The 23942-nt window shown below is 40.0% G+C and overlaps 1 protein-coding gene across 4 annotated transcripts in view; it reads left to right on the top strand.

Annotated features, from left to right (window-relative positions):
* The first annotated feature begins 10348 nt into the window (after positions 1–10348).
* NETO2 (neuropilin and tolloid like 2) overlaps positions 10349–23942 on the top strand; it is a 72343-nt gene continuing 58749 nt past the window's right edge. For 3 of the 4 annotated variants that reach the window (XM_079908500.1, XM_079908499.1, XM_079908501.1), the window contains exons 1-2: positions 10349–10779; positions 21971–22027. In XM_079908500.1, the coding sequence (XP_079764626.1) occupies positions 10746–10779; positions 21971–22027 (91 nt within the window). In that variant the 5' untranslated portion in view covers positions 10349–10745. The remainder of the gene's footprint in view (positions 10780–21970; positions 22028–23942) is intronic. The other variant, XM_079908502.1, reaches the window with a different exon arrangement.

Below are 23942 nucleotides of genomic sequence, written 5' to 3' on the forward strand. Positions count from 1 at the left end.
ATTATATTTGTTATAGTGACCTGTGATCAGTGATTTTTGATGTTACTGTTGTAATTGGTTTTTTGTTTTGTGTTTTTTAATGTATGTACATTGTCTTTAAAAAACATAATGCTATTGCATAATGCTGTATTGTATAGACTACAATATAGTGTAAACATAACTTTTATATACAGTGGGAAACCAAAACAGTTTGTGAGACTCACTTTTTACCATGATATTTGCTTTATTGTGGTGGTCTGGAACCAAACCCACAACATCTCCGAGATATACCTATACTTGTAAACACAATAAATACATTGTTGTTAACACACCATTTACCTAGACTAGCGCTTTATATTTCTCCATCTACCAGCCAAAAAACTATATATTTTCAGAAACTTAATTCTCAAAATAGTTTCTCCTAGAAGGCCTCAGATTCAAAGGTAACGACTTATAAACATACTTTTTATACCCTTCCCACTCTTGATAAGGAAAGGTAGGGACCTATTACAAGTAGCTATACCTAGAGATTCACCCTCAGATTAAGTATCACTATAAAGTTGTGAAGTGCTTCTCTACTAAAGGTGGTGGTTACTAAACCATCAAAGGTAAAAACAATCTTGGCATCATAGATATAGCCTTTTCAAGCAGAGAAATCCTATAGCAAAATGTTTTGAGATATAGGAAAAATAAGATCACCAAGATTACTAAGATTAAGTAATCTTATAAAAACTAAAATAAATTTTAGTTATTACTAAAAATAAGATCACCAGGGTAAATTAAGATATCTTAGATTTATACAAGGGTCCAGTGAGTTCATATGGTAATTGCAAAAAAATGAGCTTTATTCCATGTTTTAAAAAATAATTTTCCTCGACTTCCTTGGTGGTGCAGTGGTTAAGAATCCACCTGCCAATGCAGGGAACACTGGTTCAAGCCCTGGTCCGGGAATATCACACATGCCATGGAGCAACTAAACCCGTGCGCCACAACTACTGAGCCTGCGTTCTAGAGCCCATGAGCCACAACTACTGAGCCTGTGTGCCACAACTACTGAAGCCCACGCACCTAGAGCCCATGCTCTGCAGCGAGAAGCCACCACAATGAGAAGCCCACACACCACGACAAAGAGCAGCCCCCACTTGCTGAAACTAGAGAAAGCCTGCGCATAGCAACAAAGACCCAACACAGCCATCAATAAATAAATACTTTTTTTTAATTTTAAAAAATAATTTTCCTTTTGTTCTTTAGAAAATCTCTAAGAAAGGATAAAAGTCAGGAAATATTAATCTTTACAGATAGCTAGAATTAACTACTTAAGAAACTCAAAAATTTGAACTGTGTCCAAGAGACCTTACTGAGGATTAAGCTAGGATACTTAAGGGCAACTCCTCAGTATAAAAGTGAACTAAAGTTGACCAGCCCTTGTGATGAATTGCAGCCTAGCTTTACATCACCTAGCCAGTTATTTTAAAAGACTAATAAAATAGATAATAGATTAGGGGGTGCTCTTGATCAACACCTATACAGAAGAAAGGAAGGAAGCAAGACTGGGCAGAGGCAGAAATCAAGTTGTGGTTCATTCTTAATAGAATGCCTCTTACAACCCTACAGTGAGTTTTGAGATAGGATGACCTCTTCTATCTCCTAACCTGTCCTAAGTTAGGGTAAGAAGGCTGGGCCTTTACACCCCCACTTCATCAGTTATTGGCTATAGGCTGCCCCAGAGCCTCTATCAAGAAAAACAAAACAGGCACAAATAACCAGTATCAGAAGTGAAAAAGGAGATATAACTACAGATAAAGTATATATTAAAACAAAAATAGGAAGATGTTAAGAACAATTTTATACCAAGGAATTTGAAAGTTTAACAAAATAGACCAATTCCTATGAAGACATAACTAAAACGGATTCAAACAGAAAACCTGATTACTTCTCTGGTAGATGCTATAATGTCCAGATCCTCACTCAAAAATAAAGGATTTATTATCCTAATTTCTGGGAATGCCTTCAATAGTTTGCTGTCAGCCCCCTTTGTGGACTGCCTCAGCTAAAGAGAGCAGACTCAACAAAGTTCATTCCACTCCTCTTGACATAAAAATCCTAAATGTGTATAAACTAAATACATAAAGCAAAACAGACCTGTAAGGAGAAAGAGACACACCATGATTTAGGTTGGAAATGTCAACACTCTTCTACAGTGATTGATAGAAAAAGTAGAAAATCAGAAAACTTAGAGGTGACCTGAAAAGCACTACCAATCAACTTAACCTAATGGAGACTTATAAAACACTTCAACCAACAACAGCAAAACACAGAGTTGTCTTAAGTGCACATGGAACATTCACTAAAAGAGACATTTATCTGGGCTATAAAACAAACCTCACCAAATTTAAAAGAATAGAAATTATACAAAGATCCTCAGACTAAATCTGAACTAAACTAGAGAAAATACCCAAATATCTAGAAATTAATGCACTTTAAAATAACCATGGGACTAATGAGGAAGTCTCAAAGGAAATTTTAAAATACTTTTAACCAAATAAAAATACAACGTAAGTCTTCAGACTAAGATTGAACTAAACTAGAAACATACCTGGAAAATACCAAAATACTTGGAAATTAATTCACTTTAAAATAACCATGGGGCTTCCCTGGTGGCGCAGTGGTTGAGAGTCCACCTGCCAATACAGGGGACACAGGTTCATGCCCCAGTCCGGGAAGATCCCACACGCCGCGGAGCGGCTGGGCCCGTGAGACATGGCCGCTGAGCCTGCGCGTCCGGAGCCTGTGCTCCGCAACGGGAGAGGCCACAACAGTGAGAGGCCCACGTACCGCAAAAAAAAATAAAAATAAAAATAAAAATAACCATGGAGTCAATGAGGAAGTCTCAGAGGAAACTTAAAAAATTTTTAACCAAATAAAATAAAACATAAAATTTGTAGGAGACAGAGAAATCAGTGCTTAAAGGGAAATGTATAGCATTAAATGCATATATTAACAAAGAAAAAAGATCTAAAATCAGTAACCTAAGTTTCTACCTTAACTAGAAAAACAAAGATTAAATTAAATCTAAAGCAAACAGAAGATAGAAGGAAATGATTAGACCAGAAATCAATTAAATAAAAAGGTGGTTGTTTGAAAAGATCAATAATATTGCTACACCTCTGACCAGGAGAGAAAAGAAATAGACATAAATAACCAATATAATGAACGAAAGAGAAGACATCACTACTGATCCCACAGACATTCAAGGCGTAATAATAAAAAATACTAGGAACTAGCTATGCCCATGAATTCAATAAAGTAGATTAAATGGATCAATTCCTTAAAAGATATAAACTACCAAAACACACCCAAGCAGAAATCAATAAACACCATATCTATTTTTAAAAGTTAAATTTTTATATTAAAAAACAAACCTTCCACAAAAGAAAACTCAGTGGAACACATGGTTTCACTGGCAAATTTTACAAATATCTAAGAAATAATACCTATTCTACACAGTATCTTGAAGAAAAGGAAGAGGAAGGAATATCTCACAACTCCTTTTATAAGGTCAATATTTCCCTAATGCCCAAAACAAAGACATTGCAAGAAAATAAAACTACAGGCCAATATCCCTCATAACACAGATACAAAAATTCTCAACAAAACATTAGCAAATTGTATGCAGAAATATGTAAAAAGATAATATACCATTACCAAGTGTGTTTCATCCCAGAATGCAAAACTAGTTCACTGTTTGAGGGGGGAAAAAAGCAATATAATTTATCATACTATTAAGTCAGAAAAACCATCTTATCCTTTCAATAGACACAGAAAGATAACTTGACGAAATCTAACATCCACTCCTAATTTTAAAAACAACAACAAAAAAAAACTAAGCAAACTATGAATAGAACTTCCTTAACCTAATAAAGGGCATTAATAAAAATAAAAAACTACAGCTAATACTGATACATACTTAATGATGAGAAACTGAATGCTTTCCCCCACCAATAATTTTCAACATAGTACTGGAAAATATTTTGTAGATCTGGTTTTTTTTTAATTAATTAATTAGTTAATTAATTTTGGCTGCATTGGGTCTTTGTTGCTGCACGCGGGCTTTCTCTATAGTTGCGGCAAGCAGGAGCTATACTCTTCATTGTGGTGCATGGGCTTCTCATTGCGGTGGCTTCTCTTCTTGCGGAGCATGGGCTGTAGGCACAGGGGCTTCAGTAGTTGTGGCTCGCGGGCTCTGGAGTGCAGGCTCAGTAGTTGTGGCACATGGGCTTCGTTGCTCTGTGGCATGTAGGATCTTCCTGGCCCAGGGCTCAAACCCGTGTCCCCTGCATTCAGGACAGGCTGATTCTTAACCACTGCACCACCAGGGAAACCCCTAGATCTGTTTTAATATAGGATCTTTTTCTAATTTTTAAAAATTTTTTAACTTTATTTTGGCTGCGTTGGTCTTCGTTGCTGCACGCAGGCTTTCTCTAGTTGCTGCGAGCAGGGGCTACTGTTCATTGCGGTGTGCGGGCTTCTCACTGTGGTGGTTTCTCTTGTGGCAGAGCACAGGCTCTAGGCACATGAGTTTCAGTAGTTGCAGCATGTGGGCTCAGTAGTTGTGGCACACGGGCCCTAGAGCACATAGGCTTCAGTAGTTGTGGTGCGTGGGCTCAGTAGTTGTGGTTCATGGGCTCTAGAGCGCAGGTTCAGTAGCTGTGGTGCACGGGCTTAGTTGCTCTGCAGCATGTGGGATCTTCCTGGACCAGGGATCAAACCCATGTCCCCTGCATTGGCAGGCGGATTCTTAACCACTGCGCCACCAGGGAAATCCCTTTTTAAAATTTTTTTATTGAAATATAGTTGATTTACAATGTTGTGCTGGAAATCTTAAAGTAATAAGCCAAGAAAAGGAAATAAAAGGCATACGGATTGGAAAGGAAGAAATAAAACTGTCCCTATTAGTACATGACATAATAGTCTAGAAAATCTATACACACACACAAAACTTCCTAGAACTAAGTGAATTCAGCAAGTTCAGCAGGATAAAAGGTGAACACAAAAAAATCAATCATATTCCTATATAAATGCAATGAGCAATCGGAAATTGAAATTGTTTTAAATACCACTTAAAATACACCCCAAAAATGAAATTCTTACGTATAAATACAACAAAGCATGCATAGGATCTGTATGCCAAAAACTATAAAATAGCGATGAAAGAAATAAAGGAAGACTTAAAGACACTGTGTTCATGGATTGGAAGATCCAATCTAGTAAAGATGTCAACACTCCCCAAAATGACCTATAGATTTAATAACATCCCTATCAAAATCCCAGCAGTATTTTTTGTGGACATAGACAAGATTATTAGAAAATTCATATGAAAGAGTAAAGGAACTAGAAAAGCTTAAAATAATTTTGGAAAAGGTGGCAAAGTTGGAGGTCAAACTACCTGATTTTAAGACTTATTATAAAGCTATAATAATCAGGATAATGTGGTACTGGAAAAAGATAGACACATAGATCAATGGAACAAAATAGAAAGTCCAAAAATAATCCCACACAAATATAGCTATTTGATCTTTGACAAAAGTGTAAAAGTGATTCAGTGGAAGGTGGTCTTTGAGATAGTGTTAAACTATTTGGTCATCCCTATGCAAAGAAAAAAAAGAACCTTGACCTAAACCTCACACCTCATACAATAATTAATTCAAAATGTATCATAACCTTAAATGTAAAACATAAAACTATCAAATTTTTAGAAGGAAACACACGAGAATATACTCATGAGCTGGGGTAAGGCAAAGAGTTCTTAGAAATAATACCAAAAAATCTAAAGAAGGTTTTAGATAAAAGAAAAAAATCTAAATTTAAAGACATTTTCTTTGCCAAAAACACTTTCAAGAGAATGAACAGACAAGCTACATATGCGATGGAAATATTTGCAAATCACATATTCAACAACGGACTTATATCCAGAATGTATAAAGAACTCTCAAAACTAAACAATAACCCAATTTAAAAGCAAGCAAAGGCTTCCCTGGTGGCGCAGTGGTTGAGAGTCCACCTGCCGATGCAGGGGACACAGGTTCGTGCCCCGATCTGGGAAGATCCTACATGCCGCAGAGTGGCTAGGCCCATGAGCCATGGCCTCTGAGCCTGTGCGTCCGGAGCCTGTGCTCTGCAACGGGAGAGGCCTCGGCATTGGGAGGCCTGTGTACCACAAAAAAAAAAAAAAAAAAAGCAAGCAAGAACTTGGACACTTCACTGAAGAAGATATATGAATAGCAACTAAGCTCATGAAAAGTTCTCAACATCATTTGCCATTAGGGAAATGAATATTAAAACCATGAAACGAGGGGCTTCCCTGGTGGCGCAGTGGAAAGTAACTGGGTGACTAGAAATTTTCCTGATAAAGTTGAAATACTTAAGTACTGGTAGTAGGCAATATTTCTTAAACATTTTCTTGCTTTGGAATTATACTAGGCAGAAATTTGGAAACAAGTTTAGGTGACATTGTTACTGAAAGAACCAGTTTTAACTCCCTGGAGACAAGTCTTCATCAATATCATTAACACAGGGATAATTTTGGTTCATGAGTGTACGGACTGAACTCTGTCCCCCCCCCCCCAAAATCCATACGTTGAAGCTCTAACCCACAATGTGACAGTATTTGGAGACAGGGCCTTTAAGGATGTAATTAAGGTTAAATGAGTTTATAAGAGTAGGACCTTAATACAATCTGACTGGTGTCCTTATAAGAGGAGGAAGAGACATGAGGAGTTTTTGGTGCACAGAGGAAGGGCCATGTGAAGACACAGCAAGAAGCTTGCCATCTGCAAGCCAGGAAGAGAGGTCTCGCCAGAAACCAATCCTATTGGCACCCTGATTTTGGACTTCTAGCCTCCAGAACTGTGAGAAAATAAATTTCTATTGTTTAAGCCATACAGCCTGTGGTATCTAGTTATGAGAACCCAGGCCAACTAATTCAATGAACTAATAAAAAATTTTAAAGTTTCCTCTTTTCCTTCCCTAAAAAATTCCCCACAGTTGTATGACACTGAAATCTTCATACACTGAGATCCTGTATGATTTTGCTTTTCACTAAACTTCACCATCATTGTAGCCATATCTGCACACTGTAAGAAAAGCAGTATGAGACCCCTATTTTTTTTTTTACTACAAATAGATTTTCTAATATCAGTTTGGTTATGTGTCAATTCCTATATTTTCCTTAGTTATGTTATATCTCTGTATTAGTCTGCTCAAACTGCCATAACAAAATGTCATGGACTGGGTGACTGAAGCAACATTTATTTTCTCACAGTTCTGGAGGCTGGAAGTCCCTGATTAAGGCTTCAGCCAATTTGGTTTCTGGTGAGAGAGCTCTTCCTAGTTTGCAGGCAGGTGCCTTCTCATCAGGTCCTCACAAGGCATTTCCTTCATGCTTGTGCTTTCTGCTGTCTCTTGTTATAAGAAACTAATCCTATCAGGTCAGGGTCCCACCCTTATGACTTCATTTAACTTTAGAGGCCTCATCTCCAATACAGGCACACTAGGGGTTAAAACTTCAACACATGAACTTTGAGGGAAACATTCAGTCCGTAACAATCTCTAAACATAACCTGCCTTTCTAGGTTATCATTTAATAAAATGTTAGAGCTCCCAAACTCCAGCAAAAAAGAGAGACAACAAAAATCTGTTTGGTACATAAACACTGAGATAAAATTCAGCATTTTTTAAGTAAGTCAATGCTCCACACCACCATTCAAGTGCTACAGAAGACTTGGTCAGAGAAAACGAAATGTAAACTACAGGAATGATCTGTGAGGAGCTGGAGAGGCTATACCTATGCCTGGAAGATCAGGCAGGGAACTATGAAAGCAGTCCTCAATCACCTGGGCACTGGCAGGTAATCTGGGAACAGACTGGATACTACTGGGTGGTCTTCCAGGGAAATAATATTTCAAATACAGAACTCCCCAGCTGAGAGAGATGCAAACTGCTTTTCTTTTGATTTAGTCAGCATATGGCCACACAGTAGTCTCAGCTATTATCTGTGCTTTACCACATTCCTTGGAAAATCTACTACAATTACACTAGTACATCCAAAAGATAGGTGTCTTAAAAGGGAGCCACAGAATGAACAGTCCCAATCCACTCCTTGGGAATCTAGTCCCCAGCCAACATACTAGAGAAAAGACTTCTTAGGTTTCACCAAAATGGTACTACCATAAGAGGTACTAGGCTAAATGAAACAATGCTGTATATATACTTTGTGAGTATGGTTGCTCTAATCTCTCCCCTTTTACTGTATCAACTCAAATGCCAGATTAATGTTTCCAGAACTCCATTGCTCCACTATTAAAAACTGCGTCTAGGGCTTCCCTGGTGGCGCAGTGGTTGAGAGTCCGCCTGCTAATGCAGGGGACACGGGTTCATGCCCCGGTCTGGGAAGATCCCACATGCCACGGAGCGGCTGGGCCCGTGAGCAATGGCCGCTGAGCCTGCGCATCCGGAGCCTGTGCTCCGCAACGGGAGAGGCCACAACAGTGAGAGGCCAGCGTACCGCAAAAAAAAAAAAAAAAAAAAAAAAACTGCCTCTAGCCTCCTGAGTCAAGTACAAACTCCTTTGCCTAGCAATCAAGCAAGAATCTCCATAGTCAAAACCCACCATATTCAACTTTATCTTCACTACCAGTCACAACACTTGCCCCAAATGTGAGGCTCACCCCTGCTCCTTGCCTGATGTGAAAGTTCTTCTGCTCTCTCTCCTCTCCACTTGGCATCCACAGCCTTTTTATTCTTTGTGTGTCACCTCCTTCATGAAGCATTCTCTGATAACATCATATACACATGGATTCTTCCTTCAGTCAACAATTATGCATTAAGAACCATTATTCCAGAAGCTGAGAGGGCTCCTTCCTCCCAATTCTTTTTGTCCACCATTGTCTGTGACTTAGATTTAATAATGGTAATACTGTCCTGGTCTCCCAATAAGTCACTTTATTATATTTGTGGAAAAGCCTCTTAAATGTTTTATTTACTAGTTGGTTCTCGTGTGCAATCTCAATTTAACTGTAGGTGATTTTCCTCATACACATCTCGTATACCTTCCACAGCACACTCGGTAAAGGGCTAAATACCTTAATATTATTTGATGTTAAGTATGTTTTCACTTGCAAACCTTGTTAATACTTACTTTTGGAGGGATAGAAGGAAAGAGATATTTTCAGTTGCTGCAAATTGTCCTTAACTTCGTTAGACAAATATGTATGGAGTTCCTACTACGTGTCAGATACAGGCATAAATATTCTGTTATGATAGGGCCTCAATCACGGATATTTCCCCAGCACCCATCACTGTTTTCTGCACATAATTAATGCTCAATAAGTATGTGTTGAGGGGATATATGAATGTAGCCTCCTTGCCCTCAAGCAACTTATATTTTAATAGTGGGGGTAAATGAGATACAGGTGATGAACAAAAATAAACAAGTAGATAGGCAAGGTAATTTCAGAGCGTGATAATCACTATAGAGAAAATAAAACAGAATACCACGCAGTTGTTTGCAAATTTGGAGATTTGCTATCAGCGGAGTCAGGTGACCCCATCAGCATGGCTTGGTGGTAAAGAGGGCAGTCTCTGGAGGCAGATTTCTTGGGTTTACAGCCCTGCCTCCCTCTTTCACTGTGTGGCTCTGGACAAATGACTTAACCTTCCTGGCCTCCTTTTTCCCATCCTCCAACAGTACCTATCCCGCAGGAAGTGAATCGAGGATTACAGAATTGATATGGAAAATGTTTGGTGCTGTGCCTGGCAATCTGGGAAGCGGTCCGCAAATCTTAGTAATCATTACCGTTGGTCAGGTTAACTCCCTTGGCGCTAAACAGACCCGCTCTGCCCTGAGCCCCGCCCAGATCCGCGCCCCCTGCCGAGGCAGGTAGTAGAGAAGGGCTGAGCAGGGCAGAGTTTTGACCTTGAATTGAGGTCTTAAGAGGCCATGGGATCGGTGCCCCCCTTCCGTCTGCGAGGGCGGACGGAGGTGGGCAGACGGACTAGGGCCGCCGAACCGGGTGGGTGGCGGGCCCCAGCCCTCCCTCAGGAGGCAGGCCTCGAGGGCTCGGACCCGCCCACCCCGCGGCCCGGGTCTGCGGGGCGCAGGCCGGGCTCTCCCTCTGCGCCGGCCTCTCGGGGTGCGAGAGGGCGGCGCCCCGAACCTTCTCGCCCCGCCCCCAACAAAACGGTCGCCAGAGGGGAGCACCGCCCACCCAGGGTGCGAGGCCGCGGGCGGGCTCGCCAGGCGATTGGCCGGGAGGGTTGCGAGGGGCACGCGGGCGGGGGCGGGGGGCGGGCACATGCGCGCCGGCGGTGCGGCCGGCACGCGGCGCTAGCGCTCTCTGCTTAAATGAGCGTGGGCTCGCCGCGCCCGCCACTTCAGCGGGGCCTGCGCCGCGGCTGCAGGCGGACGGGCCCGCGGAGGTCCGATCCCTCGCGTCCGCGCTCCCCGGCAGCGAGGCGGTCGATGGGACGGAGCGCCGCGGAGCAGGAGGCGGCGCCCGTCGGGGGACTGGGGCAGCGCGAGAGCCCGCCTGGAGGTTGGGGCATGGCGGGCCGCAGGACCTGAGTCCTACCCTGCGGGTAGCAACCTGGTGGCGGGCGATGGGGACGGAGCGGGGCTGCCGCCGCGCTGAGCCGTGAGCGCCGCGCTTCCGCCGCCGCCTCTTCGTCGCCGCCTTGGCCCCTCGCGAAGAGCCGGGCAGCTCGAGAACATGGCCCTGGAGCAGCTCTGCTCGGTCCTCAAAGGTAAGCGCCCAGAGCTGCGGACGGCGCCCCCTGCGGGCGAAGCCGGCGTCTTCGTGTCCCTGCCCGGCGCCGGGCGTCCGACGCGCCCCTTTGTCTGGCGCGAGCGGATCGCGGAGCCCCCGCTCCCGCCGGGATCGACTCGCTCCCCGAGCGCTTCTCCCCAGCCTTCTGCGTGCCGTGGCGGGGGGAACCGGGGAGCTCAACGGGACGCGGCGGCTCGGCCGGCCCTCCGAGCTGTGCCCTCGCGCCTCTTCCTCGAAATTCCGCACATCGCTTTGCAAAGTTGTGGGGTTTGTGTGAGTGGAGCGTAGGCCGCTCTTTTTCAGCATTAGTAACAAAGTCATTCCGAGCAAACAATGAAAACCCCAGCTGAGGCGTCGCGGAGCTGTTCTTGAAAAGCCCCGCGGTGGCGTGCGGCGGAACGGCCTCCCCGCCGGCCGGGTCCCACCTGCTGCGGCCGCGGAGGCTGCGGCACCACTGCGGGCGCCGCTGCTCGGGGCTGTGCCTTGGCGCTTCCCGGGACCTCAGGATACCCTGCCGCCGGTATCTGGTTCTTTATGATTTGTTGTACCGGGAATTAAAACAGTCGGCTTGCCAAGTACACAAAGCTCCAAAACATACTACAGCTGCTTTGCATTTTCCAGGAGGTGTTATTTTAGATTAAAATTTATATACATAGATAATCAAGATGGTGATAGAAAGTTGTTTCTGAAAATCGGAATGAATAAATCCTGTTTTCGGTCCTCGGAGGAAAATCACCACCACCAATAAAGGGCTTCCCTTTTCCGCTACTGACTTCGATTGAAAACTGAATAGCTGTGTATTTGTAATGTTATGAAATATTCCCGTTTTTTAAATATTGGGTAAGGAGTTAAGGCATTGATTAGCGCTTTTCATTGTATCTTGATATTTGTACAGTGAAAAATGTTGGGTTTTTTCCCACTCCATATTAACACTTTTCAAATTTGTTTTACTGGAAAATTCTGTATAATTTTGCTTTAAATTTTAATTGCACAAATTATCTACTGTTCAGATATTCCTAAATTCATAATTGATATTTCAGCAATTTAACTACCCACTGTATACTTATATGTACAGTTTGTGCTAAGGTAACCTAAGACTTTCTATCTGGTGATTGTTTCGCAGTCACCCCATAAATTATTAATGATTTCCTCATTGTATTAAAATTTTATATCTCTGAAATCAATTTCTGTAGTCTTTCCTTTCTGTAACTCTCAATTTATATCGCCATTCCTTGGAAATTAAGATTTTGTTTTACTTTTTCAAAATAAATTCTATGCATAGTAGGGTTTCTGATAGTGCTCCTTATCTGAATTGCTTCGTTGTCCTCTTTGCCTTAGGGTGTTCAATAATAATGACATTCCATCTGAGTAGCCCCCTCTGGGGAGAAATCACGTAGATCTATTATACAGCTTTACCTGCAGAACTTGAAACTGAACTGGATAGGACGGAATCTCTGATACTACTGGAATGGTGAAGGGTTTTGCAGCTTTTCTGCCTTTGCCTTTGTCGTTGGTACACACTGCCCTCTCTGGCCACCGTGGTGAAGCATTTAGTTGTTGCACCTTTCAGGAAAGGATTCTGTGGTTGATGGCAGAGCTACAGTGAAAACAATGTAGTATCTGGCTTTTCTTTTTTTAATTTTACCCAACCTACACTATTTTTACATGCTGGTGTATTTTTAAAAGCTCAAGCTAACTTGTTACTGTTAGGCTTACTAGAGAGAAAGCCAGCTATTTTTAAGTCTTCTAAAGTTTATGTATATGTGCTTATAAATATGGGGAATTGGTCTGGAAAGATTCAAGAAATTAACAAAAGTTGATTCTGAGAAAGGGATCTGGGAGACTGAGAAACAAGAGTAAAGGGAAGACTTCTGTTTCACTGCACACCCATTTGTATCACTTGATTTTTTTTTAAACCAAATGCATTTGTTACCTATATAAACATTGGTATTTTTAATTTTTAAAAATTACCTTTTAAAAAATATTGGCTTTTCCCAGTGCTACCATTCATTGTGTGCACCAATGCATGAAAAAGTAGCCCTTAAGTATGCTGTAAGGTGTAAATTGTTTCAACATTGAAGAGGTTCTTATCAGAAGCAGTTATTTAACATTTACATAATTATGGATATTACCTGCCAAAAGCCGCCTTTGGAATATTATGGTCAGTTTCTACTAAAACAAATCAGCCATAATGACTGTGTGAAATTTTAAGCAGAAGGTAACTTTAAGATGCCATTGATTCTTTGTTTTACTTCCAGCAGTGAGAACAAAAGGATAACTCTGCTGGGCTTTTAAACCTTTCATATATTGTTAAATCTGAATAATTCACTTTTAACTGTTTATGATCACTCCAGGTCTTATAAAATTTGATTTGCCTTCTATCAAAGTTAAGTATCATAGTCACATGAAAATATTACATTAGTTTTATAAACCCGTTTTTCACTATTCATATTCATTCTGCACACTTGCTTCAGGAGAATCCTATTAGACGCAGTTACATTTAAATCTGTATAAACTGTGGTTAAATTTATGGTGTTACAGTGCATAACTATCCCTTGGCACTATATTTTAAAAATCTTATCTGAGACTGTGACAAATATTAACTCCTGTCCTTCATCCTTAAGCCTCTTACAAGAAATTAAACCGTACAGAAATAAGTACCATAATGAGAAGTTATCCCTTTAATAGGGAAGTTTTTAAACATAGCCTTGGGAAAAATTAACTTTTTGACTTTTTCCCCCCATTTGGAGAAAATATTTTAATACTGACAGTTGAAAAATTATCTGTGTTTTGAAACCAAACTCACCTTTTAGGAAAAACATGCAGCCCTGTAATACACGTACATGTGCATTACAAAACAAGTTCAAATCAAAGCCATTTTCAGTCCTTTTAGGAATAAGATAGAAAAAAGATAAACTATAAGTAAAGTTCATGTTTAAAATTCTAAAAAATAATCCAAGTTCTGCCCTTGGTTACTACCCATTCAGCACAATCTCCTGTCATTTTAAAATTTATGATCCTGCACAGTAATTTTTTTTTTTTTTTTTTTTTTTTTTGCCTGTGGCATGCGGGATCTTGGTTCCCCGACCAGGAATCAAACCCATGCCCCCTGCATTGGGAGCGTGGAGTCTTAACCACTGGACCTCCAGGGAAGTCCCTGTTGGTTTGGGGTTTTTTTTTAATGTGTCCCTGGGGCCCTTTGAGATCCTAGTTATTGTGGTGTTTGAGTTAGAAAGGGGAATCCTAAAAGGTGATCTAATCCAGTGGGTTTCCAAACTTTCCTTAACAGAACTCTCTCAGAGGAACTCTTATGAGTGGGTACTTAAAAACTAAACAAAGAACAGATAAGAACAAGGTTGCTCTGATTGCTGAGGGCCCTCACCCTCTCAGTCACTAATCAGAGTGGCCCCCGAAGAACTAACACTTTTTAGCATCTTTGTTCACAAAATTACAGGGTGTACTAATCTGAAAGTTCAATTCGTCCTAGTCAAAATGACATTAAAACATGTTGGTTTAAATATGCCTAGAGTAATGTATTGGAAGTTATAGCCTTAGTGGGTGAGAAGATATCAAATACTCTTCAAAATGTGACCTGGTCGTGTTAAAGTCTGATGATAGTTGTTGTGTATGTCTGAGGATTCCTGTATAATTAGAGCATACAAAACGGCCATCTCAAGAGCATTTGACTAACAAGAAGGTTGTCACATTCTGCAGGAAAGAGAAAACACTTCTGCAGTTACTCTTTCTTATAAGTGATTGGCAATGTGAGTAGTACGTGGAGGGTGGAGTGATCCCAGAGTTCACCAAGATCCATCTTCTTTCTTAACTACAAAGTAAAATTGAGTTTGATTAAATTAGGGTACTTCTCTGTTCTTTGGAACATAGCTAATGGAAAACAAGTTACTACTACCTCAAGTAGTATATGGACTCTAATTGAACTCCATTTTGCTTTCATTATAGAAAATAGGAGCAGGGAGACCAGTTAGGCGGTTCTTAAGTTATGGAGTCTCATGATAGGTTTACCAAACCTTATGTTTACTGCTTAGATGCTAAAAATAGGAAGGCTGAGAAAGAGGTACATTTAATTACTAACAAAGGTAAATTGAGTCAGCTTGAGAAAAGTAAGAGTAGTAGCATATCTGAAAAAGAAAAAAAAATTCTTTTTCTGTCCCCTGATTTATGCTCAGATAAGCTGGGTCATCTCTGTGCCTGCTGTTAACCAAGATGTGTGCTTGTTAATTTGTTAGTGGGGCTCTGTACTATATGTTATAGTTACAAAGAAAGTATAATCAGGATTTTGCTTAGTCACTTCATGTATTCATCTAATTTTTGTTGAGTGCTATTATGGGCCAGCCAGTCTTCTAGTCGCTAGAGATGCATCAGTGGTTCAGAGAGACAAGTCCCTCTTTCTAGTAGGAAAAGACAGATAATAAGCAAGAAAATAGCAGGTAATATAAGTAATAATTAAAATATTATTTGTATAATAAAACAAGATGAAGAAGAAAATGTAGAGCTTCTTTAGCAGTCAGAGAGGCCTCAGAAGACCTGAATAACAGGAAGGAACCAGCCATGCACAGAGAGTCTAGGCAGAAGGAATAACTAGTCCCTATGGCTAGAATTAGCTTGGTGTGTTAAAGTAATGGGAAGAAGACCTGTGTAGCCATAGATGGTCAGGTGCCACACCACATAGGACCTCTGAAGTCAGAATATGGAGTATGGATTTATTCTAGATGTAATGGGACTCTGTTGGAAGATTTTATGAAAGGCTGTGATGTGATCTGATTTATGTTTTGAAAGGATCTCTGGCTGCTGGGGACAGAGTAGGCTATAGGGGACTATGGCAGAAATAGCCAGTTTTCTTCCAGTATCCATTTTACCTTTCAGTGATTCTCTGAATTTTAACTAAGCACACAACCACCCAAAATAAATACTAGATTTTCCAGCTTTCCTTAGGATTAAGTGTGGCCATGTGACTAAATAAGTCTGACCAGTTAGATGTGGGTTCAACTTTGGGGAAGTGGTGGTATATCTGTTGTTCAGTTAAAATTTTTATTTTGATATCATTGTGGATTCTGGGCAAAAGTTTTTAAAGGAAGGAGGAATGCCCTGTGTCATTTCTTCATTCTTGCTGACTGTAATGCAGACATGGTAGCTGTAAAGAAGATATGGAACCTGGCACTCTAGCATCTATATTGGACCATAAGATGAGCCTGGAAATGAAAGTCACGCACAACTGAGCAATAAGACAGAAGGAGCTTAGGTCCCTAGTAATGGTATAGCCACCACTCTAGCCCTTGACTACTTACCTGCACAGTTTGTTTACTTGTCAGAGAAATATACTCTATCTTGTTTAAACTACTAGTTTGGGTTTTTTATTACTCATGCCAAACCTTATGCTAACATAATAGGAGTGTGCAAAATCAGTGAAAGAAACAAAACCATACAGAGATAGAGAGTTACAGAAGTGAAAAGTATGAATGCTATCTAATAAAACTAACCTTGGGAGAGTTCCTAGAAAAAGCAGGTTTTTAGCAGTGTGAACGTTATTTTGTAGAAGCAGAGGGAGGTCCGTGGCAAGTGCAGATGTTCAGAAACAAGAGATATTTGTAGGGACATTATAAGAATACATATACATACATATATGTAGTAGAGCATTCACCAGCATTTCCAAAATCAACTCATCAACTCCTTGTGCCCACCCTCTGCCCCGCCCCATCCATCTTGGCCCACACGTGCTCCTACTGTCACCAAAGGAGAAAACAGGCAACTTGTTTCTGTTTCTTTCAGTGTACTGTCACTCTCCTGTTGTAGTGGTCTTCAAAGTGTTGTGCCAGGGCCAACAGCTTCAGCATCACTAGGGAATTTGTTAAAATGCAAGTTTTCAAGCCCCACCCCCATACCTACTGGATCAAAATCTCTGGAAGTAACCCCCCACCAAATCTATTTTAATAAGCCCTCCAGATGAATATGATGCACACTAAAGTCTGAGAACTACTGTCCCAATGATTCATTTCTCAGATCTGGAAGAACTGCTGAGTAGGATTTGTACATTTTTAAGCCTTGATATATATTACCAGATTAACCTCCCAAAAGCTGTGCCAGTTTACAATCCAGTGGCAGAATAAGAATAAGTCAGTTTCCTATATCCTGACCAACACTAGAATCTACATTCTTTTTAATATTAGTAAGGCAGAATTTCTGCGTTTTTTTGGCACATTTTCCTGGTGGCATAATCTTTTATCCCATCTATTTGTAGTTTTTATTTATGTTCCTGTCTTTTGTAAATGAAGGTGTTCTCCCAAAAGTATAAATATAATGTTTTTTTCAATCTGCTATTTATTTTCCTACTTATTGATAGCTTGAAGTAGGGACCTACTTTTTTTTTCCAAATAATTAACAAGTTATCCCAGAACCATTCATTAAAACTGTCTTCTCACCAAGTGTTTCAAATATCACATATATTTTAATAAATTCTGGGATATGTATGTCTGTTTCTGAGCTTTTCCTCTTCCATTTTCTTATCTAAAGGCCCCTTGAGAATAAGGACCATGTCTTCTTGGTTCATTGTAGTTCCAGGGACTGACTCACTGCCTGAAATACAGTGGACGCTAGTAATGTTTGTTGACAGATCATCTATTTCTTCCTCTACTGTGGCTACATTTTATAATTACTGTAGCTTTATAGTAAGTATATTATTTTTATGTATTTTAGTCTTTTATTTTTATATTTTCCTTGGCCACTATAAAAAAGTATTTAAGATGACCATCAGAAGCATTTTAAGTACCAAAAAAACACACTAAGATTTTTATTAAAACATCATTAAATATTGTATGACTTACTGGGAAGAAATGTTACTTTTACATTGTTTTATTATCCAAAACATATTCTCCATTGTATTAAATTTATTTACTTGTTTGTTTAATTTATTTTGGTCTTACTTTCTTCCTTTAATAGGTGTAATCATTTTCGAAGTAATTCTCTTGGGACTTCTAGGTTTTAAAATAACATTGTCTATAAATAATAATTTTGTCTCCTTTCCAGTATTTATTGCATTGGCCAGAGTTGCCACTATTAAGTAACAGTGGAAAGAATAAACCTGACCTTGATTTTTAGTTGATTGGAAAGTACGGCCTTAAACTGGAAGGTCTGGGGACAGGATTGCAGTAGAGAACTCTGATAACCATGATTCAGGGTTAAAAGGAGTACCTTGGAGGATTTGTATTTAATACCTTGACTATCACCTGTCTTTATCATTTAAGCCTTCATTTTTAAGTCAGATCTGTACACTGGTTATTAAACTACACTACATTAAACTCCAGAACCAGAGGTGAGGTCATAAGTGGTGGACAGTACCTTTTTCCAAGCATCAGATCACAGGCGGTTCTCTGCATAACCAAACTCTGTGGTTGTGGAGTTTAGAATTTTTATTTTGGCATATATTTCTGCCTTAAAGAATTAGTGCCTTCCTGGGTACGTTGTCTTTGAATTCAAAGTGTGAGGTATCTCTGGATTTGAGAAATTATTGACCCTTTTGGTAAGAGAAAGAAGGGAACAAGTGGCATATAGATTGGGATTAAGGACAGAACAGAGCACGACAGCACTGTTTCATGTACTAGATAATTCCAATGTTTGGCATCAGTAGAGTTTGTTTTACTGTCTCAGCCTGATTATAGCAAGCAGCTTACAAAGATCCTGTTATACAACTAAGCAAAAACTGTTTCTTATGACACCGAATTTAGAATGATTAATAGTCACCACTATATCACCATAGCTATCACTAAATATTTCTGTCCCTAACTGTTGTGCAAATTTGCCTTATTTATATATCATTTTTTTTAATTCAGTGGCAACAGTTCATTTGGTTGATAAGAGTTGTGAATAGCTGTTTTAAACATTTGGCAGGGGGAAATTGTGAGCAACACCCTAAATAAAGAAGAGAAGATTTAATAGGGTTATTTGGTCTTGTAATTTTATTTTTAATGTGATTTTTTCTACCTCAGTTGTATATTCTGTGTAAATTCCATAAATCAAGTGTTTTACAAAGCCAAATTTTTATTAGTCATTATGTAGAATAATTTTCTAGGCACAATTCATCTTTTTACCGTAGTTTTACTGTTGCTCTCCTGGTTTCAGTTTGTTGATTTCTTACTTTCCCTTTCTGCCTGGTTTTGTATTACTTGCTTAAATACTGTGAATTATAAATTTAAAAATTGGTAAATTGTTATGCCCGTGAATCAGGAGGAAAGGTATAATCACAAAATTTTGACCAGTTCTGTATCACCTGACTGGGATGATATGCGTTGGGGAATAGTGTCCTCTATCAAGATACATTGGTACAGATGGTTGTGATATTTGCTGAATTGTCAAATATCTAACGTTACCCTAGATTTTTGTTGTTGTTTTTGCGGTACGCGGGCCTCTCACTGTTGTGGCCTCTCCCGTTGCGGAGCACAGGCTCCGGACTTGCAGAGTCAGCGGCCATGGCTCACGGGCCTAGCCGCTCTGCGGCACGTGGGGTCTTCCCGGACCGGGGCACGAACCTGTGTCCCCTGCATCGTCAGGTGGACTCTCAACCACTGCGCCACCAGGGAAGCCTTTTTTTTTTTTTTTTGGCTGTGCCTCATGGCTTGCAGGATCTTAGTTCCCCAACCAGGGATTGAACCCAGGCCCTTGGCAGTGAAAGCACAGAGTCCTAACCGTTGGACTGCCAGGGAATTCCCTAGTTTTTCTTTTCTTTTTTTTTTAATGTATTTTATTTATCTTTATTTTTGGCCGTGTTGGGTCTTCATTGCTGCGGGCAGGCTTTCTCTAGTTGTGATGGGCGGTGTGTGGGCTTCTTATTGCTGTGGCTTCTCTTGTTGCGGAGCATGGGCTCTAGATGTGCAGGCTTCAGTAGTTGTGGCTCGTAGGCTCAGTAGTTATGGCTCGCAGGCTCCAGAGCACAGGCTCAGTAGTTGTGGCACACGGGCTTAGTTGCTCCACGTCATGTGGGATCTTCCTGGACCAGAGCTCGAACCCGTGTCCCCTGTACTAGCAGGTGGATTCCCAACCAGTGCGCCACCAGAGAAGTCCCTAGTTTTTCTTTTTGATCAGAAATCTTCTGGGTTTTTTGTTTTTTAAAAACGGTTCAAAATCCATTCCTCTAACTCTGATCCAGTGCCAGGATGTTAAGAGTTTGAAGGAAGGATTGTTCCTACATAGCATGAGATCTTCAACACTGCTAGCAACCAAGGAAAGGGAGGGGAAATTAAAGTTGTTGAGAGAAGACAGGAAACAAAGGTCAACAAGGATACAGGAAACCAAAGATGAAGATGTATGATTAGATTATAAGATGTAAACAGCGTAAGATGACAAGAACTCTTTGTATATTGGTGACTTTGGGTAGTAGATGCTGGGTACATGCTACTGAGTGAACAATGGCTTGACCATCTACCAGTCACTTAACTAGCAATCTCTTTAGTGCCTCCATCTCCCTCACCCCTAGACATCCTTTAAGTCACCAATTGCAGTTGACTTTATATCTGAATCATGTTATAAGTATCTCCTCCTTCCCATTTACACTACCACTGCTCTGCTTCAAGACCATATCATCTTTGCTTCCTAAATGACCTCTCTTTTTAAAAATTTAGACTCCACACAGCCATGAAGATTAGTGGTCTGAAACACAGATGTGATAATGTCACTCTCTAGTTTAAAAACTCACAGTGATTTCTCCTTGTAGTCAAAGGTCCAAACTCTTTAGCATGGTATTCAAGGCTTTTTACAGTTGGATCTCATCCTACTATTTCTAACCTGATGTACCACTTTCCCCTCCACATGCTAACTGTACTATTGTACTCAGAATTTCACTAATATCGCCTATAGATAAGTGCTCATGGCTCCATGTTTTTGTCTAAGCTGTTTCTTTCTCCCTCTCCTGGGTAGAAGTTCTATCCAGTCCCACTAGAATATACCTTTTTTTTCTAAAGCTTTCCTCTATTCCTCTTAACCCCCAGCTGAATGAATGGTTCCCTTTTCTGCTTCAATTGTGCTTTCTGTTATGACCCCTGTTAAACTCCTTTCACCTTGTATTGTGGGTTGTCTTTGACAATAGGTTGACTCCTTAAGGATGGCAGTTTGTCCTAAAATCTATCATTTATTTAGCAGAATGCCTGGCACATATAAAGGGCTTTGTGCAGTGTGCATCACCTCATTTAATCTTCGCAGCAACCTTGTGATATTGGTGTTATTAGCACAACATCCCCGTTTTACAAATAAGTAAACTGAATTGGAAAGGCCTCACAGCTGGTACAGAGCAAAACTTGAACCCCAACCTGGATCCACCTAACTCCTGAAGTCCATTCTCTTTTAACTGTTTTGCTGTATTTCTCCCCTGCCTCAATCTGTGTATCCTCAGTGCCTGGTATCCAGTAGGTACTCTGTATGTGCTTGCTGACCGAATGAATAATAAAAACTCCAGTTTACACAGGAGGCTGATAGTGTGGTTTCCATTGAAAGGGAGAGTAAAAGATATCAGTGCATCATTCTTAAAAATAACATGTAATCTTCAAAACACAAACATATACAAAACAATATATTGTTCATTGGGTATCAGAAATGTTAAACGTGGGGGCGGGGGGTGGGGAGAAGCTCCATTTTCTAAATAATGCTAGCTTTCGTAATGCAGGACACAGCGCTGTACCGCACAGCTATAGAGTGTCTTAAATTGATTTCTAGGAAACTGCTGCCCCCTTACTTCTGTCTTTATTATGAGTGTTCTCACAAGTCAGATAATCTAATTGAACTTTTACTGGCATAATACATTGCAAAGCTAGCCATTATGCATGCAAAGTCTTTGAGGAGACAGTAAAATAAATACGGGATAATTGGGGTCAGCTTAGTTTGTTGTTAAAAAAAAGTATGTGTTTTTTAATCCATCATAAATTGAAAATGTACTATTAGTGCTTGTATAAATGAGTATAATACCAATTACATTTTTTCTTGGGTTCTCTTAAGTGTCAAATAGTAACTCAACATAACATTTAACACTTAAAAATCTTGAGAGTGAATGTTAGTAAGAAATAGGGAGTTTTAGTTCATCTTTTTTTGTCACCTGATTTTTCTTATAAACTTGGTAAAATCTAATGTAGATTCAACTTTTTAACTTCTCTTCTCTTTTATTTCTCTAGTGTTGTTAATAACAATACTTGTAGTGGAAGGGATTGCTGTGGCCCAAAAGACCCAAGGTAAAGACCTTACAGTGCTAATTTACTGCATGTTCAGGACAGTGGAATGGCTTATTTGGAAGGATTTCAACTTTTGAGTACTATTTCCATAATCCCTCTGGGGTGTTCCAGTGACCTGAGGCTTTCCATCAACCTGTCAGCCTCAGTTCAGCTAGGTTCAGCTGCAGTTAGCCAGAGTAAATTGTTAACATAAAGTCTTGCATTGATAAATTTAAAAAATTGGCATAACTAGTGACTCCTAGAACACTATGGATTATGTCCAAAAATCAAATGAGATTCATGCTTTATCACTAAGCAAAAATTAAAATCCCTTTTTCCAGTGTAGACAAATGAAACGTTTCCATCAATAGCTTATTCAAAGCCCTGGGGACCTGTTCTAATTGTCCTTGTTTATGAAAGAGGATTAGCTAGTGTGAGTTTTGAGCCAGATATTCATGTCAGAGTTTAGTACATTTCCTAAATAACCTGACTTATTTTTATTTTCATCAAAGTTATACATACACATGACAAAAGTCAAAGCATTCTATAAAGTTAATTAGGAAAAATCAGTCCCCCAGCCTATCACCCCATTTTTCCATGGAGATAGCCACTCATAGCTGATTCTTTTGGTATTTTCCTGCATACTTCTAAATAACATACCATACAGCTCTTCTTGGTTATTTCAGTTTCAGGTAGTAGAAAATAATTTTCCCACCATGCGGGATGAGAATTGATCTGTTTCATGCACCTCCTCTTCACCACCTACCACATACAAGTGTTCTTTTAACTTTGTGCCACAGCACCCGCATCAGTATTGTTATAATTCTGGTTACATCTCTTCAGGGTTTACGTCAATTCACCCGTTGGGCTTTTTCGATATGAAAATTTTGTCTTTGGATGTAGGAAATTTTTCTTTCCCTTTTTTCTTGTTTAATTTTTAAAATTCCCTTTTCTCCATTTTTCTCTCTTCTGTCTTCAAGGAACTCTTATTATTAAGTTACTTTTTTAAAAAATCTTTTCTGTTTTCCATTTCTCTTTTAACTGTTTTCTTCTCAGTAGTCTACACTGAGACTTCCTCAACTTTATCTGCTAAACCAAGAATTGGAAAACTTTTTTCTATAAAGGGCCAGATAGTAATCATTTAAGGTTTTGAAGACCTTTGTAGTCGAAGGAGCACCTATTCAGATCTGTAGTTGTAGGGTGAAAACAGCCATAGACAGTACAGTACGCACATGAATGGGCATGGATATAGTCCAGTGAACTTGATTTACAATAACAGGCAGCAGGCCAGATTTGGTCCAGGGCCATAGTTTATGGACCTCTGCTCCAAACGTGATATTTTTTTCATTTCTTCTATTTTTAAAAGCTTTCATTTGTTTTCTAAATATTTTGTTTTTTAGAGTATGCCTTGTTCTTGTCTTATCGATATACATTTGACCCTTGAACAATGCAGGGCTGAGTGGTGTTGATCCCCACATAGTCAAAACCTGCCTCTGTATTCGCAGTTCCGCATCCTCACATTCAGGTGACTGCAGACCAAGTAGTGAGCGCACCCACGCGGTTCAATCCCATGTTGTTCAAGGGTCAACTGTACTCTCTTGTTCTCTGAGGAGATTAAATGATCGTTTTGTTTAGTGCTTTTTTTTAATATTCTATAATCTTTGTATCCTCAGAGTTGCTTTTTTGTTTGTTTTTAATCTGTTTTTCATATTAGAGGCTTTTGTCAAATGTCTGGTGCTCCTTGAATGCCTTTCATAGTTATGAGAGGAGCATGCAGATCTGCTCGTTAGCTGTCTGCAAGTGTAGACAGGGCTTCTTTGCTGCCACCCTCCCTGGTGAGTGACCAAGTCCACATCCTTGAGTCTTTTTCTTTGGGCTTATTAGATTCCCCAGAAAAGATAAAGATTCCATTTCCTGCTTAGAGGCTCTACATCTG

The sequence above is a fragment of the Stenella coeruleoalba genome, assembly GCF_951394435.1.
Source record: "Stenella coeruleoalba genome assembly, chromosome: 20".
NCBI classification, from domain to species: Eukaryota; Metazoa; Chordata; class Mammalia; order Artiodactyla; family Delphinidae; genus Stenella; species Stenella coeruleoalba.